The 19,628-nt window shown below is 42.4% G+C and overlaps 1 protein-coding gene across 1 annotated transcript in view; it reads right to left on the minus strand.

Annotated features, from left to right (window-relative positions):
- Positions 1–19,628, minus strand: part of Arg2 (arginase 2) — a 31,738-nt gene that overhangs the window by 2,437 nt on the left and 9,673 nt on the right. The window contains exons 3-7 of the mRNA XM_042691826.1: positions 7,497–7,674; positions 5,206–5,365; positions 3,541–3,635; positions 3,293–3,397; positions 1,684–1,820 (exon numbers count right to left, since the gene is read on the minus strand). Of these exons, the coding sequence (XP_042547760.1) occupies positions 1,684–1,820; positions 3,293–3,397; positions 3,541–3,635; positions 5,206–5,365; positions 7,497–7,674 (675 nt within the window). The remainder of the gene's footprint in view (positions 1–1,683; positions 1,821–3,292; positions 3,398–3,540; positions 3,636–5,205; positions 5,366–7,496; positions 7,675–19,628) is intronic.

Consider the following 19,628-nt stretch of genomic DNA (forward strand, 5'->3'; position numbering starts at 1 on the left):
AGTGCTGAAGCTGTTAACTCCTCCTTAGACTGTTTTCATTGGGGAAAAATAACTGAACTCCTAAGTTCCCTGTCCACTAACCCAAAGACCACTAACAATGTATAAGGTTGTGGGTTTGAGAATGACTATCTTGCTTCTGTCAGAAAGTATTTGTCTAAGATTTTAGCAGGCTCCCAAGGTTCAGTACCCATTTCTGTCCAACTACTCAAGGGTTCTGTATAGTCCTACATCTTTGAATCTTTTTTTTGGGGGGGGTGAGGGTGGGAGGGGGTGGTCTTGGGGCTTGAACTCTGGGCCTGAGCGCTGTCTCTCAGCTCTTCAGCTCAAGGCTAGCACTCTACAGAGTGCCACTTCTGGTTTTCTGGTGGGGGATGCGGGGGGAGAAGGTTGGGGGTAGGGGGGGATTGGGTCGGGGGGGGGGGGGGAATGTTATTGGAGATAAGAGTTTCATGGACATTCCTGCCCTGGCTGGCTTTGAACTGTGATCCTCATATTTCAGCCTCCTGAGTAGCTAGTATTACAGGTGTGAGCCACCAGCACCGGCTCCTTTGAATCTTGAGTCTGTATATTTCTACCTATACCTAGTTTCTTGAAATGGTTACTGAAGCAGTTATCATGTGGTAGTTGTTTAAACTTTGGAATGAAAGGTGAGAAAGTAGCCTTAAAATCAGAAGCTTTTAGCAATCGCTTAGAAACAAGTCTGAGTTTTAGGGGACAGTTAACCACTTTCTTCCCTTTCTTGAAAGAGGGTCTATCTATTTGCCCATCCTGGCCTCAAACTCATCTTCCTACTTCAGCTTCCAGTGATAGGCTACATACAGCTGGTGCCACTCTGCTTGGCAGTAGCCATTCTTGATAATCTAGAATTCATCTAATTTGTCTACCATTCTCCAGCTGTATCCTCCTTACAAAAAGTTCTAATATAAGACATGATAGAGGGCTGGGAAGATGGCTTAGTGGTAGACTGCCTGCCTCACATGCATGAAGCCCTGGGTTCAACTCCTCAGCACCACATAAGCAGATAAAGCTGGAAGTGGTGCTGTGGCTCACGTGGTAGAGCACTAGCCTTGAGCTGTAGAGATGAGGGACAGAGCCCAGGCCCAGAGTTCAGGCTAGATAAAAGGACCAAGATATTGTCCAACTTACAGGATCTTTAAGAGAGAAGCTTTAACTCTAAATTCCCAGGGAGCTAGCTGTTATTATTAGAGTGAAAAGTAAAGTTACTTGGCCTTGCTTTTTCATCTTAAAGCTGCCTTTAGATAGCTCAAATGTGAGGGACTGCATCAGCTTGTCTATTTTATTCTATTTTTACATACTTTGGTTTGAGCTCAGAACCTAGCATTTGCTTAGCAGGTACTCTACCACTTGAGTCCCCCAACCTACTTGTCCTTCTTAGTTATTTTTTCAGGTAAGGTCTCATGTTTTTGCACTGGGACAGCATGGATGGACCGTGAATCTCCTGTCTACAGCCTCCACAGGCACATACTACCATACTTAGATTAATAGTTGAGATGGAGGTTTCAAACCAGTCCTTTCGATCTCTACCTTCCTAAGTAGCTGAGATTACAGACATGATGGCAGTTGGTTCTTGTATTGAATATCTAAGACACAACTTTTATTTAGCGTTACTTAGCATATTTATGTATATAGTTAACAGGCTGCAGACCTGGTGGTGCTACATACCTGTATTATGTATTTCTTCACTGATATACATGCCTTCTCTGTAAGTTAGTCCTCCAACAACAGGGGTTCCTGTGGCTGGAGCCAGTGTAGGGTCAAATGCATCGATATCAAAACTTAAATGGATTGGCCTTTGTCTTCTGGAAAGAAAGAGGACAAGAGAATGCATCTTTGGTTATGCCATTCTTATGATTACACCACCTTGATTTTGTGTTGTTGGTCCTGGTACTTATATTGGGTTTTTTTTGTTTCGTTTTTGTTTTTTGTTTTTGTCAGTAGTGGGGCTTGAACTCATGGCCCAGGCGCTGTCCCTGAGCTTTTTTGCTTAAGGCTAGTATTCTACCACTTTGAGCTACAGCACTATTTCTGGTTTTCTGGTGATTATTTGGAGATGGGAGTCTAACGGACTTTTCTCCTCTGTCTGGCTTTGAACCACAGGTATGAGCCACCAGCACCCAGCTTGGAGTTTATACTAATACAGCATATTTCTAAGTTTGCTGTTCTTGGAAGTTATTGAAATTAGCATATTTTTTTTTTTTGGGTCCGGTCGTGGGGCCTGAACTCTAGGCCTGGGCGCTGTCCCTCAGCTCTTCAGCTCAAAGCTAGCGCTCTACCACTTGAGCCACAGTGCCACTTCCGGCTTTTTTTTTTCTTTTTGCTTATGTGGTGCTGAGGAATCGAACCCAGGGCCTCATGCATGCAAGGCAAGCACTCTACCACTGAGCCACCTTCCCAGCACCAGCATATTAGCTTCTTATACCTAGTTCATATTATTGCCTTTCTGTATTCCTCAGAGTAACTTCAATGCATATTTCTGGCTTACGCTAGGCATTAGAGCCTCTTCCACTAATAAACAGGTCAAGGGAAGTCTTCATTTCCGTGTAAAGTTGGGCTCTTATACACTAAACTTGATCTGTATTATATATTACATATGTTAATACATAACATAATAGCTGATTATTATCTGGACATGATTCTGATTTTCCATCTGCAAACTTATCTTACAGTTCCAATTTTAGTGCATGTGTAATGGCTGAAACTATAACATAATTTATGTTAGATAGCCAACTTTTTTTTTTTTTTTTTTGGTACTGGAGTCTGAACTCAGGGACTTGTGCTTGCTAGGAAAATGCCCTACTACTTGAACAACACCCCTAATTCCTACTAAATTTCTTAACATTTTAGATATACTACCAGATAGTATATCTGACATTAACCACTCAGAAGTAAAGACTTAGTATTGGGAAAATACTCTGTAAGCTAGCATTTGGTCTTCCTACTACCCTACCACGATTTGCTCCGTATGAGATCATTGGAATGATCAATGCTTCTCATTGCAAACAGTAACTATGAAAATGGAAGTAAAGAGAAAATCATGAGCGACAGAATTATGACACTGACTTAAAGGAAACCTCTTCTCAATCCCAGAGGATGAACCTAGTATCTATTTTATGTTATGTCTTTCTGAATTATTTGCAAATTTTATATGTAAGTGATTTGCTTTTATTTTAAAAGTAACTACACTCCAGAGACAGTCAGATGTACTGCTCATTGGAAGTTTGTTCTGTTCTTCTACCACCCCCAGAGGTAGACTTGCATTGCAGTTACTTACTTGCCAATCAGCAGATCAAATGTCTGTTCCATGACCTTTTGAATACCAAGTCGATCAATGTCTCTCATGGAAAAATACTGGATATCGTAGTTCTTTAAAATAAAACTAATGAGATACAAAGAAAGGAATTTTTAGTTTAAAAAATAGTTTTAGCTATCATATGGGAGGGTAGCTCCAACAGATTATGTCAAACATTAAATAGGAACATGAGTAGCTAGGACAGGCTTAAACCTAATGTGTCAACTTACTGTTCAGGAGGGTCCACATCTCTTAGGCCAATGTACACAATATTTGGGGAAGAGATACAGGGTTTGATCCAAGAAAATCCTGGGAGTTGTGGTACCTGTGATGAGAGTTAAGAACAGGTTAGTCAAGAATTCGACACAGTTCAGTCCCAAGGATATGCAGTTGCTTTTTTCTATTGACAGTGAATGTTTAAAGACAACAATGAATTTTTTTTCTTTTTTTGTTGGTTGTGGGGCTTTATCTCTGAGCCTGGGTGCTGTCCCTCAGCTCTTCAGCTCAAGGCAAGCTCTCTACCACTTGAGCCACAGCGCCACTTCCAACCATACTTGAATTAGTAAAGAAAACTAACACAAATGGAAATTTCCAAAAGGCAACTGCAAATCAGTATAGTTTTCTCAGGAAGAATGAAAACTCTTAAGATAGCATGTTTCGGGCTGGGAAAGTGGCTCAGTGGTAGAGCGCTTGCCTTGCATGCATGAGGCCCTGGGTTCAATTCCTCAGCACCACATAAGCAAAAAGAAAAAAGCTGGAAGTGGCGCTGTGGCTCAAGTGGTAGAGCGTTAGCCTTGAGCTGAAGAGCTGAGGGACAGCGCCCATGCCCAGAGTTCAGGCCCCACGACCAGACCAAAAAAAAAAAAAGATAGCATGTTTCTCATAAACTTAAATAGCAGAAATATGTCGATTGTTCCTTTTCTACCTCTTAGTACATTATAGAGCTATTTACAGATTGGTTCTTTTTATTATTATTGTAATGATACTGTACAGAGGGGTTACAGTTACATTAGTAAGGTAATGAGTATATTTCCTACCGAGCATTGTTACCCCTTCCTTTGTTTTTCCCCTACCATCTCTTCTTACCCTACCTCTCCAACTCCTCCCTTCTCCATCCCAAAGTTGTAAAGTTCGTTTTCAATGTAGTGTCTGCAGATTGGTTCTTAAAAATGGTATAACTCAGTTGCAAACAGTCAAACAAATTCTGCCTAGTGAACAATCTTTCCTAAATCATCTTTTTGTTGGTTGTGGGGCTTGAACTCTAGGCCTGGGCACTTTCCCTGAGCTCTTCAGCTCAAAGTAAGCACTCTACCACTTGAGCCATAGTGCTACTTCTGGTTTTCTAGTGGTTACTTGGAATAAAAGTCTCACAGACTTTCTTGCCTGGGCTGGCTTTGAACCGCAATTCTCAGATCTCAACCTCCTGAGTAGCTAGGATTACAAGGCATGAGCCATTGTCTTCTGGCCTCCTATATCTTTAATGAATAATCTGACTTCACTCAACTTGGTTTCTCACTGAGGGGAAGAATACACAAATTCTAGTTTGCCTAAAATGGACTTCCATGTCTTTGAAACAGTTCAGGAAAATATTACCCACATGTTATTTTGGTGTCACCTTCTAGAACAGTATACCTGAGAAATGTGGCCTAGAAGTCTAACCAGTAAGTCTTCAGGCTGTGGGAGTATCTATCACTGACTGCTCATTACCACCACTTTTCTTACAATAGCCCTGAGAGTCAACCTTGTCCTAGGCATCTTTACACCTCTAGAATGACTGGCCCATAATAGTGATGAATGAACAAAGAAATAGTGATAAGCCACATTCTACCCATCCTTTGCTCAAAACTCCAAGACAGCCCAGCAAGTTGTCACTTTTCTTGTCTTGGCCCACTAACCTTGTCCTGTAGTTCTCGGAGGAGAAATGAAACTGGCTGCCCATGAAGATTTCCTGAAGCAGTAGTGAGAGGTGTGTTTATGTCAGCATGGGCATCAACCCAAATGACACACAGATCAGGGCAGTGTCGGGCGTGGCCACTAATGGTACCAATTGCCAGGCTGCAAAGGACAAATACAATAAGTAATCTTCAAGGTCCTCTGGCAAACTACCAGTAACAATAACTTCAGCCAATATAGCTCTTATACTCTGTCCTTAGGGCAAAGTTGGGGCCTGGATTAAAGCTGGGTTAGGCTGAGAGAGTCCCTTGGTTTGAGTTACCACAGATTAACCTTGAGTAGATTAGACAAGGAAAAATACAGAACACTAAAGATGCAGTGCTGATGACTGGCTGTCTGCAGTGTGACATATGGATGCTAATTGCTGTTCACCAAATCCATGTTTATTTGATCCATTAGTCCTGGTCAAGAAAAGGACCTCAAATATTGATTAAATGAATAAATCCAGTTAAATGATTGGTCTATATGTAGCAACTCACAAAAATGGTGCTTATTAGCACCATTACAAACTCCCACATGTTAGTGCACCATGATAGATATTCATAAGGGGCACCAGGGAGATTTACTTCTAATGTCCAAAGAATCAGATTTTATTTTTTTACATAGGGTCTTGCAATGTTGCCCAAGTTGGTCTCATGTTCATTGAGCTGAGGTATTCCTTCTACTCTACCCTCTCAAAGTAGATGGGAATATAAGCATATAACAACCACATACAGCTTCTATGAACTTTGAATGCTGCTGTTAGGGCTTGAACTTTTGCTCAGCTTTCTTGCTCATGCTGGCATTCTACTACTTGACCCGTGCCTCCATTTTAGAGTCAGCTGGACCTTCCTAGCCAACCACAACCTTATAGGTCTCAGCCTCCTGAGTAGCTGGGATTATAGGCATGAATCACTAGGGCCCAAGGTCTTAATAAGGATAAAATTAGGAAGTAGGACTAAGGGTGTAGGCTCATTGGTAGAGCACTTGCTTAGCATGCATGGGATCCTGAGTTATATCTCCAGCATATCTTTCCCCCTCCCTCCCACCCTTCTCCCCCTCCTCTCTCTCTCTATCTCTCTCTCTCTCTCACACACACACACACACACACTAAAATTCACATGTCAAGATTTTTAGACATTAAAATAATGGTGTATCCCCAACTAATGATCTCACCAATTAAATCAAAATAAAACAGATTTGTGATGTAATCTAACATACATTGCCATGGCATTCAGATTGCTCAGTGCGGGCTGGGAAGGTGGCTCAGTGGTAGAGTGCTTGCCTTGCATGCCTAAGGCCCTGGGTTCGATTCCTCAGCACCACATAAGCAAAAAGAAAAAAGCCAGAAGTGGTGCTGCGGCTCAAGTGGTAGAGCGCTAACCTTGAGCTGAAGAGCTGAGGGACAACGCCCAAGCCCAGAGTTCAGGCCCCACAACCGGACCCAAAAAAACAAAAAACAGATTGCTCGGTGTTTCTCTGTTTTTGTTTTCCTTGTTCTTGAGCTCTGCTTTTAACAACCACCTGTCCTATCTCCACCATTGCTGTGATACCATCAGTTCTCAATAAAATACATGCTGATCCATTCTAAAACAAAGTATCAAAGGACTGGCTGTATGAGTCACCTAGGATTCATATTGTGGAAGGCAGAATACCAAGGGTATTCGATTATCAGAATGCTAACAAAAAATACCTAGATTCAGTCTTTTGATGAATCTTTTTTTTTTTTTTTTTGTCGGTTGTGGGGTTTGAACTCTGGGCCTGACCGCTGTCCCTCAGCTCTTCAGCTTAAGGTTAGTGCTCTACCACTTGAGCCACAGTGCCACTTCCGGTTTTCTGAGTGGAGATAAGAGTCTCAGGGACTTTCCTGCCCTGGCTGGCTTTGAACTGTGATCCTCAGATCTCAGCCTCCTGAGTAGCTAGGATTACGGTGTGAGCCACCAGCGCCCGGCTTGATGAATCTTAATTCTCCAAAACAGCTAAATGAAAGTCTTAAAGACAGTCTCCCAAGAGCTTTCCAGGAGATAGCATTTAACAAAGTGACTAAACCATTGCGTCAGCTCCCTCTGCACTTGCTGTGTTGAATGCACATCCTCTTACCAGACAGTGTATTAAAGCAGTCCACATAGTACCTCCAGCAGCTCATGATCTTACACATTAAAACACTGATACGTGCAGCATGCATTAAAAATTCTGTAAGTGAGGAGACTGAGGTCAGCCCAAAGGAATATGTAATTCATGGCTTCTAGCTTACCTGTGGTCTCCTCCCACAGTGACACAGTTATAGCCACTGGATACTGCTCTGCTAACCACCTCAGCCAGTTCCTGGTTGGCAAGGCCCACAGAACGTGGATTCACTATGAGGTTGTTGTAGAGATCGTCTTTGGGGACTGGAGTAAAAGTCAAATCTCCAAAATCTTTTAGGTGGCAGCCTGGAAACAAATGATGACAAAATAAGTTGTATTCCAACTCCTACTGGCCTGGATCACAATAGGAACTTGTGACAAAGTACATGCCATACTCATATTGTCACAGTACAATTCAAAATGTCACATGACTGGCAGGATCATCTAAATTACCCCTATCATGGATACTGTTTTGCACAAACTAGATTTTAGACAGTAAAACTCTTAACATATTCATATAAACCTAACAATCACTATAAAGGGAAACAAGTAATGTACCAGAATAAGCAACAGGATTTAAAGAAAATTAAGTATTGTTACTTTAGAAGAAAAATACAGAAATTCTCAAGTTTTTTCTTTTTCCCTTCTTTGTCGTTTGCAGGACTTGAACTCTGGGTGGGCCTGGGTATTGTTGTTTCTGAGCTCTTCAGCTCAAGGCAGTCACTCCACCACTTGAGCCACAGTGCCACTTCCAGTTTTCTGGAAAATTAATTGGAGATAAGAGTCTCATGGACTTCCCTGCCCAGGCTGGCTTTGAACCGTGACTCTCAGATCTCAGCCTCCTGAGTAACTAGGATTACCAGTGAGAGCCACCAGCACCTGGCTCATTTTTTTCTAAAATACAGAGGACCTAAAGCATATTTAAAGAAATATCTAATATTTACTGATTATTTACAAGGCACTTTTTCTTAACCTTTATTTTTTTATTTTTTTTAACAGAAGCATTTACTGAGGATATTTTACAAGAATATTAAAAATACAGAGGTTTACATACTTTTGTTTCTACACATAATGGACTCAAATCTGTTGGGATTAATAAAATTAGTCATTATGGCAATTTGAATATATTATCAAAAAATAAATATAACCTTCAGTCATCTTGTTTTCTAACTTCTACCTATACTCAATTAACCTTTATTTTTTATTTTTATTTTTGGCCAGTCCTGGAGCTTGAACTCAGGGCTTGGGCACTGTCCCTGAGCTTCATTTACTCAAGCTACCACTCTACCACTTGAGCTATACCACTTCCAGCTTTTTCTGTTTATGAGATACTGAGGAATTGAACCAGGGCTTCATGCATGCTAGGCAAGCACTCTACCTCTAAGCCACATTCCAAGCCCCATATTTCTTATTCTCTGGGCTGGGAAGGTGGCTCAGTGGTAGAGCGCTTGCCTTGCATGCATGAGGCCCCAGGTTCAATTCCTCAGCAACACATAAGCCAAAAAGGTAAAAAAAAAAAGCCGGAAGTGGTGCTGTGGCTCAAGTGGTAGAGTGCTAGCCTTGAGCTGAAGAGCTGAGGGACAGCGCCCAGACCCAGAGTTCAGACCCCAGGACCAGACCACCCCCCAAAAAAAAAAAAATCTTATTTTTCTAAGCACTGTTACAACTGCATAATATATATATTTGTTGGTCGTGGGGCTTGAACTCTGGGCCTGAGCGCTGTCCCTCAGCTCTTCAACTCAAGCCAAGCGCTCTGCCACATGAGCTATAGCGCCACTTCCAGTTTTCTGGTGGTTTATTGGAAAAAAGAGTTTCACAGACCTTCCTGCCCTGGCTGGCTTTGAATCGTGATCCTCCGACTTCAGCATCGTGAGTAGCTAGGATTACAGGCATGAGCCACCCGCCCCTGGCTGCATAACATTGTGTGTGTGTGTGTGTGTGTGTGTGTGTGTGTGTGTGTGTGTGTGTGTGTGTGTGTGTGTGTGTGTGTGTGTGTGTGTGTGTGTGTGTGTGTGTGTGTGTGTGTGTGTGTGTGTGTGTGTGTGTGTGTGTCACTGGGTTTTACTCTGGGCCTTCTGTTTTCTAAGTGGTGGTTCATGGTGCTGAGCTACACCTCCAGCCACCCGCCCCTGGCTGCATAACATTGTGTGTGTGTGTGTGTGTGTGTGTGTGTGTGTGTGTGTGTGTGTGTGTGTGTGTGTGTGTGTGTGTGTGTGTGTGTGTGTGTGTGTGTGTGTGTGTGTGACACTGGGTTTTACTCTGGGCCTTCTGTTTTCTAAGTGGTGGTTCATGGTGCTGAGCTACACCTCCAGCTGGTTATTTGCTGGGGTTTGCTGTTTGTTTTGGAGTTAGTGTCTTGCTTCCTACTTGTGTGTTCACCTGGGCATGATCTGCCTGTTAAGCTTCTTGTCCTAGTAAGATGAATGTACTGCCACATCCACCTCTCCATTGAGAGGGTGGTTTTGCAAATGTCTCTGCCTAGTCTGTCCTCTGCCTCCTCCCAATCTCAGCCCCTCAAATGGCTAGGATTACAGCTGTGAGGGACCAGAAGCACAGAGAGGTAATCTGCCTGAAGCCACATAGCTGCTAAGTGCCAGAATTAAGATCTATGTCTAAGTCTTCTGGCTCAAAAGTTCATATTATTTACTTTGTAGATTGTCTCCCCGCAAAATATCTCCTGGTTGTAATGCATTAAGCACTAGCAATATAGCTGACAGCTTTGCATGTTTTCCCACCTATATTTAGGATGAGGATCTGAATCAGGGAATTAAATGTTAGATTCCCTAGTTCCCAAACTAGTATCTAGATTTGGTATGTCTTTTTTTTTGTTGGGGGGGGGGTAGGTGGGAAATGTTGGAGTCACATGGTATGATATATGACACCATACATCTGAATATTCATTCATTAAAGATGTGGATTAACACCAACATGGATTCATCCTGATTTCAGATTGCACAATTTTGAATTTTTCTCTTGAACCCAAATTCAATCCAAAGCAAAATTTCTGAGAGAATGTAAAAATTTAAGAAGCAGTAACGTGGAACATAAACCTATAAAGGCCAACAGTGATCTGGAACATTAAGATTAATCAATGTATCACAAAAAAGGCATGTTGGAAGCAAAACAGAAAACCTTTTCCTATTCTCAAAAGTGTACCTGCAGCTAGAATTCTTTATCTGTTGTACTATGAAAGATCATCATAAAAGCCCCCATGTAGATGACTAAAGGAGAGAAGGAAGTGCAAGTATATAAGAAAAAGAATATGACAATAAGCCAAAGACAGTGGAAGAGAAAACATCTATAAAAGTCTCAGTTTATTTTTTAGCATTGGGACTTAAACCCAAGACCTCACACTTGCTAGACAAATGTGTACTACCAAATTACCAAAAAAAAAAAAAAAAATCTGGGCTGGGAAGGTGGCTCAGTGGTAGAGCGCTTGCCTTGTATGCATGAGGCCCTGGGTTCAATTCCTCAGCACCACATAAGCAAAAAGAAAAAAGCCGGAAGTGGCGCTGTGGCTCAAGTGGTAGAGCGCTAGCCTTGAGCTAAAGAGCTGAGGGACAGCGCCCAGACCCAGAGTTCAGGCCCCACGACCAGACCCAAAAAAAAAACAAACAAAACATTTAGAACATGTCTAGTGCTTCTGAAAGTATATTACAAAAGGTTTATAATATATAAATAATGTTAATATTTACCTTTGCAGACTACTTACCAAGCACTTTGTTTGATATAAATACATCCTAATAGGGTTAATATAATAAAGGGGGAAGTTCCAGTGGATAAGATAAAGGACAGCTTATATAACACACAAGTCCAGTTATAGAAACTAGGATGTAGACTCAGATAAGTGTGACTGAAAACAGCACTCTGCTCACTTGCATTTACTTATCAGAAAGCTACACTAGGATTAAACAGAACCTGGCAATATTACAGCAGTACTCCAAGGAAGAAGGACTGAAATTCAGAGAGAGGATTTAGTCATTAAATGTGCAACGCTTGGACTGGGAATTCAGCTCTGTGGTAGAATGTTCAGCATGTGTAAGGCCGTAGGTTTGATTCTCACCACCACACAGAAAAGAAGTTAACTCACAGGTTAACTCACAGCCTGGATGATGGATTCTCTGAAGATTACTCAGTTCTATTTACTCTGATTTCTGTTGGTTTCTCACTTTGGTTTCCAGATGCTGCTTCCAGACGGTATGTGCTCAAACAGAATTATGCATAGGCATTTTTGGTGATCCAGTATGTTTTATTAGCATAGTCTCTTGGCCATGAAAGCCTGATGAACTCTGCCTTATGTTTCTCGATCTACAAAGCTGAAGGCCACACTCTGCACAATCTGAGAGGTCCTCCCTGAGTAACCTGTATGACTCAACTCTGCTCTATTTTACAAGTGCCATTGAGTTCTAAAGGAGTCAGGGAGTCCACTGAGGATTGAAGCAGTCAAGAAAGGATCCTTTTAAGTAAAATTTATAGCTGCACTATTTTTCTGTGTGTTGTTCTACCCTCTTCCCTTATGAAAACAGAAAATCTTTGTAAAGTGAGTAACGGTCTACATCCTATTCCTAGGCCTAAATGCTATTTCCTCATAAGTCTTTATCTATAAACATAAGATTGTCGGTAAGAATAGTCTAAGTTGCTGTAGCAAACTACCCCAAGTGAGGGCTCAAACTCTTTAACTCATGACATCCAGAGTACCCAGTCCAGGTATTCCAAGTAGGTAGAATGCTTTTCCTCTGCAGTGATTAACGGTCAGTGGCTCTGCCATTCCTAGAGCTTTACCCTCTGTGTGGCTAAGGATAGCTTCCCCTGGTTCAAGATAGCAGGAAGGGAAAAAGCAGCAGAGAAGGCACATCTCTTTAAGGGCCCTGGCCCTCAAAATGGCACATCACTTCTATTCACATAATTGGTGGAAAATTCAGGCCTATCTAATGTAAATAAATGAGGATGCATGTGGATTGTGGTGGGCAGCTAGCAATCTGCACCATAGCAAGTATTTTTTATTCTACTGTGATCTTTCTTTTTTTTGGGGGGGGGGGGGGGGTCCCGTCGTGGGGCCTGATCTCTGGGCCTGGACACTGTCCCTCAGCTCTTCAGCTCAAGGCTTAGCGCTCTACCACTTCAGCCACAGCGCCACTCCCGGCTTTTTTCTTTTTGCTTATGGTGCTGAGGAATCGAACCCAGGGCCTCAGGCATGCAAGGCAAGAGCTCTACCACTGAGCCACCTTCCCAGCCCTACTGTGATAATCTTTTAAGAAAGAATTCAAAATATTAAAGCTGCTGGCACAAGTGGCTCATGCCTAGCTATTTAGGAGGCTGAGATCTGAAGATGGAGGTTCAAATCCAACCCAGTTGATAAACCTGAGACTGTTATTTCCAATTAGCCAGCAAAATGGCAGAAGTGGAGGTATGACTCAAGTGGTAGGGCTCAAGCCTTGAGTGAAGAAGCAAAAACAAAAAGCAAAGTCTATATATTGCTCTGAGATTACCTATACGTTATTCCAGTTCATTATCATATGTCATCCTGAAGTAGCTTCTTAAGAGCTTTCTCCAACAATACCAACTGAGTTGAAACATTGAAGCCCCCAAAGGACTGACTAGTAGAATATGACCCAAGATTGGTTTCTAAAGGGTAAGCAAAAGTCAAAAGAAAAAACAATATACATGAAGAAATATACATGCCATACTGACAAAAGTTGATTATTTTAACATAAATGACAAACCTGAATATGCAGGCAGTGTAGTAGCTCAGTGGTTGAGTGCTTGCCTTGCATGCCTGAGGCCCCGGGTTCGATTCCTCAGCAACACATAAGCAAAAAGAAAAAAGCTAAAGTGGCACTGTGGCTCAAGTGGTAGAGCGCTAGCCTTGAGCTGAAGAGCTGAGGGACAGCGCCCAGGCCCAGAGTTCAGGCCCCATGACTGGACCCAAAAAAAAAAAAAAAAAAAAAAAGAGGTTGCAGAATATGTGAATTGTAACATATAGGCTGCAATTTCTGATGAGCAGTGAGCTGAAGGCTAGTTTGTGTTTTTTTGTAAGAGCAAGATGAACTGTATAATAATAAAACTATTTATCAAAGTGCTGTAGAAAATTCTTACAATTCAGATGGCACATGAAATGAGCTTGCTCTTAAACAATCTTAGAACAACAATAAAAAGAGCAAGCATTATGTCTGCCATGCTTCACAGAGCCTATCCCCTTCTCTTAACTCGATGCTTCAGGTCACCTCATGTGCAGATCTAGGTCAGGTTGAGACCCAGTGTTCCATGGCTGCTTGTTCTTATAAACAAGCATTGCATGAATAGGTTGTTATCAACCATAAAAATAGAACAAGGAAACCTGTTGAAATTGTTCTGGCAAGGGGGAAAGGAAGAATGATAGAAGGAATGAGATTGATCGGAACATATCGTAGACATGCAGAGAATTCTCTGTATAACTAATATAATACATAAAAATTTATTTTAAAAAAGGCATTGTAGGATAGAATGAGCCTGAAACTTCAAGGAAGCCCTTAGGTCAAATTTGGAACCAATTTGAACGGGCTCTTAGATTTCATTTGCGCTCTCTGTGCTGGCACGGTCTTTCTCATTGCTTTTTGCCAAAAGGCTGGTAATAAAATACATAGAAAACTACTCTGATCTTGATGGGCGCCAGTGGCTCATGCCTATAGTCCTAGCTACCCAGGAGGCTGAGATCTAAAGATCTCAGTTCAGAGTCAGCCCAGGCAGGAAAGTCCATGAGCCCCTTATCTCCAATTAACCACCAAGAAACCAGAAGTGGTGCTGTAGCTCAAGTGGTAGAGCACTTGCTTTGTGCTAAAGAGCTGAGGGACAGCACCCAGGCCCAGAGTTCAAACCCAATGACCGACAAAAAATTAAAAAAAAAAAAGCTACTCTGTCTTTTCAGGCCCAGATCTTACCTTCTTAAACCTCTCTAGGCTCCATTGGAATGGAACAATGGAATGGAACAAAAAACACAAGTGTACTTATCGATAGGATGATGCAACTGTGGTGAAGAAGCAGAACAGCCCAACCCTCCAGAAATATATGTTTTCCAGAAATCTAAAAATCACTTCTGCTACCTAGACCGCATCACCAAAGTAAGTTTGGTACATTAGGAAAAGAAAGCGTTATCATTCAAGTAGACATTTGTTCTAGTTCACTTTTTCTCACAGTCTAAAGGCTTGATCCATTCAGCCCTCTTCATATCCTTCCTCCTCATCTGCTCTCCTGTTACTCTGAACCAGACAGGTGTTCTGCCAGGCAGTGAAGACCAGGGCTGAGAAAGACAGCACAGATAGGGTCACTGGGGACTGAAAGATGGAAACTGGAGATCCAAGGCCAGTCACTTTAGACATGTTTATCACACACCAGAGTTAGCCACAAGATCAAATGATATAAACATGGTATTATTAGATGCCTTTGCATGAATATGATCCTTGAGTTTAAAAATAAAAAAACTAAAAAAAATTTAGTTCCGGGGGCTGGGAAGGTGGCTCAGTGGTAGAGTGCTTGCCTTGCATGCATGAGGCCCTGGCCTCAATTCCATAGCACCACATAAGCAGAAAAAGTTGGAAGTGGTGCTGTAGCTCAAGTGATAAAGTGCTAGCCTTGAGCTAAAGAGCTGAGGGACAGTGCCCAGGCCCTGAGTTCAGGCCCCACCACCGACAAGACAAAAAAAAAAAAAAAAAAAAATCCAAATAGTATCCTAAATAATGCCAGCTATATGTTTCTTGCTAATTGGTCCTCCAGTTACATCTGTCCTTGTCTGAGGAGCACAGATGTATCATTATCTGAAAACAGGCTTAGTACCATATCACTCTAAACCAAATAGGTCAGCCCTCTGAAGCACTTCTAGCTTAGGCAGAGGCAGCTTAAGCTGATGGCACCCAGCAACATGGTTTTAGGTTCTCATACTGGCAGAAGTGGAGGCAAGGAGTTCTTAACAGAACCACTTTTCCCCCTCATTCAGAGTAAGCCTATTGAGTTGCTCTGAAAACCAAAAAATCCTGTTAAGATACATACAACCCTTCATTCTTTCCATTATCTAACAGAGGAAGACAGTCATCTTGGAGATCAGTACTACTCTTTATAGCATGGGATTCTTAAAAATTATGCTTGACCAGCCAGGCACCAGTGGCTCACACCTGTAATCCTAGCTACTCAGGAGGCTGAGATCAGAGAGGATCGTGGCTCAAAGCCAGCCTGGGCAGGAAAGTCTGTGACACTCTTTATTCCCACTAAACCACCAGAAAACTGGAAGTGGCGCTGTGGGCTTAAGTGGTAGAGCATTTGCCTTGAGCTGAAGAGCTCAGGGCCGTGCCCAGGCCTAGAGTTCAAGCCCCATCTCACACACACACACACACACACACACACACTCTCTCTCTCTCTCTCTCTCTCTCTCTCTCTCTCTCAGGGCCATGCCCAGGCCTAGAGTTCAAGCCCCATCTCACACACACACACACAGACACACACACACATACACACTCTCTCTCTTGACCTTGTTCCAGAAAAGACTCAAATCGAGACACATCAGACTGGTGACACAACTTTGCCAGATCCCATGCCACATCCTGAGTCTGCCCAGGAACCTCAAAACAGAGTACACCCTACATGGCCTTAGCTATGTGCTACACTGTCTACAACGGAAAAAATTCCTTATCTGCCCCAGACTTCCCAGAAGAATCAGTCTCTAGCAAGTTCTGTTTCTAAGCCTATAAAGGTTTGATGCATACTAGGGAAGTACATGCAGATTACAACTGGATGAAGCATCTTTGTGGTTTTTCTCTACCCTTCCTTTTTCCTTGAAATGGATGTTGTAACCCAAGACTTTCCAACCTATTGTAATATAGCTATTGATAAAATCACTTGGATAAAATCCAAAGCAGCACATGTAGGCACACTGATTTCTCACTTAAATAGCTCTAAGTTCAGCTTAAAATTTCCATGTTTCTGATCAAAGACTATAAAGGCTGGGAAACTAACTCTAGAAACACTAATTTTCTTTTTCTTTCTTTTTTTTTGGCCAGTCCTAGGACTTGAACTCTGGACCTGGGCGCTGTCCTTGAGCTCTCCAGCTTAAGGAGAGAGCTCTACCACTTGAGCCACAGCACCACTTCCCGTTTTCTGGTGGTTTATGGAAGATAAGAGTCTCATGGACTTTCCTACCCGGGCTGGCTTTGAACTTCAATCCTCCTATGTAGCTAGGATTACAAGTATGAGTCACCAGCTCCCAGCTTTAGGAACACTTAATTTTCTGAAAGCCTAATTACAATGTCATACCCTGCTGTGACAAAACTTGTGACATTGTGACACATTAAAAAAAATTGTTACTTTTTTTTTTGGTTGGTTTTGGGGCCTGAACTCAGCCTGGGTGCTGTCCCTCAACTCTTCAGCTCAAGGCTAGCCCTCTACCATTTGAGCCACAGTGCCACTTCCGGCTTTTTCTGTTTATGTGGTGCTGAGGAATCAGACCCAGGGCCTCATGCATCAAGGCAAGCACTCTACCACTGAGCTACCTTCCCAGCCCCTGTTAACTTCTTTTTCTCTTCAATGGTTCTCTGTTGCAATGGGGGAAGAAACCAGGATGGTTCTATCTTCTTTACTTGTGAGCACTACCATCTTCAATACCAAAAGAGTTCGTTTAAACCAACCACAGAAATCTCTTAGAGGCTGCCTCTGAGTCGTGCTGTTTTGTAGCACCTGGCTAACTGGAAATCAGCCTTCCATGAAGGAAATCATATCTGATTTCAAAAATATGTTTTGGCTGAGTGCTGGTGGCTCATGCCTCTAATCCTAATCAAGGAGACTGAGATCTGAGGATCATGGTTCAAAGCCAGCCCAGGCCAGGTAAGTCCTGAGAGTCTTTAATTAACCACCAGAAAACAGGAAGTGGCTCTTCTTGAACTGAAGAGTTTAGGGACAGTGCTCAGGGCCAGAGTTCAAGCCCCACAACCAACCAAAATAGATAGATAGATTAGATAGATAGATAGATAGATAGATAGATAGATAGATAGATAGATAGATAGATAGATAGAGCGAGCTTTGGAAAGGAGGCAGTATATAGTATATCTACCTATTTACATTTGCTTGGATGAATGTAAGAGATCAATTTAGAGAGGTGACAGTTATCTTTGAGTCATGTATTCTTAAAAATCAGAAAACAAGCCAGGCACTGTGGCTTGATGTGTACTAGGGAATACACAGGAGGCTGAAATTTTGAGAAGCATTCAAAATCATCCTGGGCAGGAAAGTTGGTGAGACTCATTTCCAGTTAAACACCAAAAAACTGAAGGTGGAACTGTGACTCTAGCCTTGAGCAAAGAATCTCAGCCCCCCCCCCCAAAAAAAAAAGCTTAGGGACAGCACCCAAGCCTTAAGTTCAAGCCCCAGGACCAGCAAGCATGCACTTACACACAAAATCTAGGAAAACAGTGGCTTCTGAGTAGCAGATCAGATCATTTTGAGAGTGATCTGAGAGAATCCCATGAGTCATGATAGAAATGGAGTTACATGAGAAAGCCAAGATGCTCTGCCTTTTGACTTCCTTCAACAAGGAAGAAGGGTACTATGTTCCTAACATGCCTAGTACTCAACTAAGTCCTGAGGATCTAAAGACCAGGTATGGTTGCAGCCTTCCCTGCCTAGTGAGTACAGGCAGGGAAGGAGCCAGTCCATTTGGATCCATCTGTTTGTTCTAGTAGCTGTGCACAAGATGTGTTGGGAACAAAAGCCAGAGGAGAAGGAAAAAGACAGGAGCACTTCTCAGAGAGGCAATAGCTGAGTCTTGAAGGCACAGGCCAGGAATAAAAGGGAAGAAAGTACTTACAGAAAGGTCACATAATATCTTTAGTCCTACACACTATTCCTGACCAGAGTGCATGAAAAGAGTGGAGAAATGAAGCACGTTTAGGGACAAGGTCTAGATCCTAAATGCAGTAGAGATCAATGGTTTTCAAGTAAGGAAGTGATAAATCTACATTATGACCTACTTTTTTTTTTTTTTTTAGTTCTGGGGCTTGAACTCAAGGCCTGGGCACTGTCCCTGAGCCTCTCTGTGCTCAAGGCTAACACTCTACCACTTGAGTCACAGTACACTTCTGGCTTTTTCTGTTTTATGTGGTACTGAAGAATTGAACTCAGGGCTTAATGCATGAAAGACAAGCATTCTGCCACTAAGCCACATTCCCAGCCCCCAATTTTTTTTTTCTGTCCATTGTGGGGCTTGAACTCTGGGCCTGGTTGCTGTCCCTCAGCTCTTCAGCTCAAGGCAAGTGCTCTACCACTTGAGCCACAATGCCACTTCTGGTTTTCTGGTAGTTTATTGGAGATAAGAGTCTCACAGATTTTCCTGCCCGGGCAGGAAAACTTTGCACCCCGATCCTCAGATCTCAGCCTCCTGAGTAGCTAGGATTATACATGTGAGCCACCGATGCCTAGCCCCTACTTTTTTTTTTTTTTTTAGAGTAGTGCTCAGAGATCAAACCTAAGGTCTTACATATACTAGGCAAGCACATTACCTCAGAGCTACATTCCTGTTCAGGGAGCAAATGGGTTGGGCAGCAAAGGAACTCCACTGGGAAATAAGGAAGACAGGGAGAACAGACTCAATAGTTCCAGATGCAAGCTAAATGACCGACTCCAGCTTTCTGGCTCTGATACCATCTGACACAAGAACGGTGCCAGTACCATGACACTCAACTGTCCCAGAGGCTAAAGCATGAGATCACTTGAGCCCAAGCCAGCCTAGGCAAAAGAGAGACCTTATCACAAGTAAAAGTGACAGTTTTAGACATATTGGCATTAAGGTATTAGTGACTATCATGCTGAAAGTGATAAGTTAATGTTTCAATTCTAGGCAATATTCAGTGGCAGATAATATCATTTCTTATGCAATGATACAATACCACCTACGAAACAGAACTGCAGAAAAAGGGAAGGAGAAGAGAAGAAGAGAGAAGGGGGAGAGAGGAACAAAAAGGATAGAAAAGGAGGGGTTGAAGGTGTGGCTCAGTTGGTGGAGCGCTAGCCATGAGCGAAAGTGTCAGGTATTGAGTTTGAACCAAAAAGAAAAGAGGAAGAAATGCAGAAGACACCTAGGAATGACTTGAAGAATTCAAACAAAAATTCTGCAAATAACCTTGATGCTTTTTTTATATCTTTGATTAATTTTAATTGTGAAAATACTGTACAGAGGGGTTACAATTACATGGTCAAGGATACCCTAGATTCTTATACAAATATCCTGGATACAGGGAGTGAGT

The sequence above is a fragment of the Dipodomys spectabilis genome, unplaced genomic scaffold (genome assembly GCF_019054845.1).
Source record: "Dipodomys spectabilis isolate Male_0828 unplaced genomic scaffold, ASM1905484v1 ptg000146l, whole genome shotgun sequence".
Lineage (NCBI taxonomy): Eukaryota > Metazoa > Chordata > Mammalia > Rodentia > Heteromyidae > Dipodomys > Dipodomys spectabilis.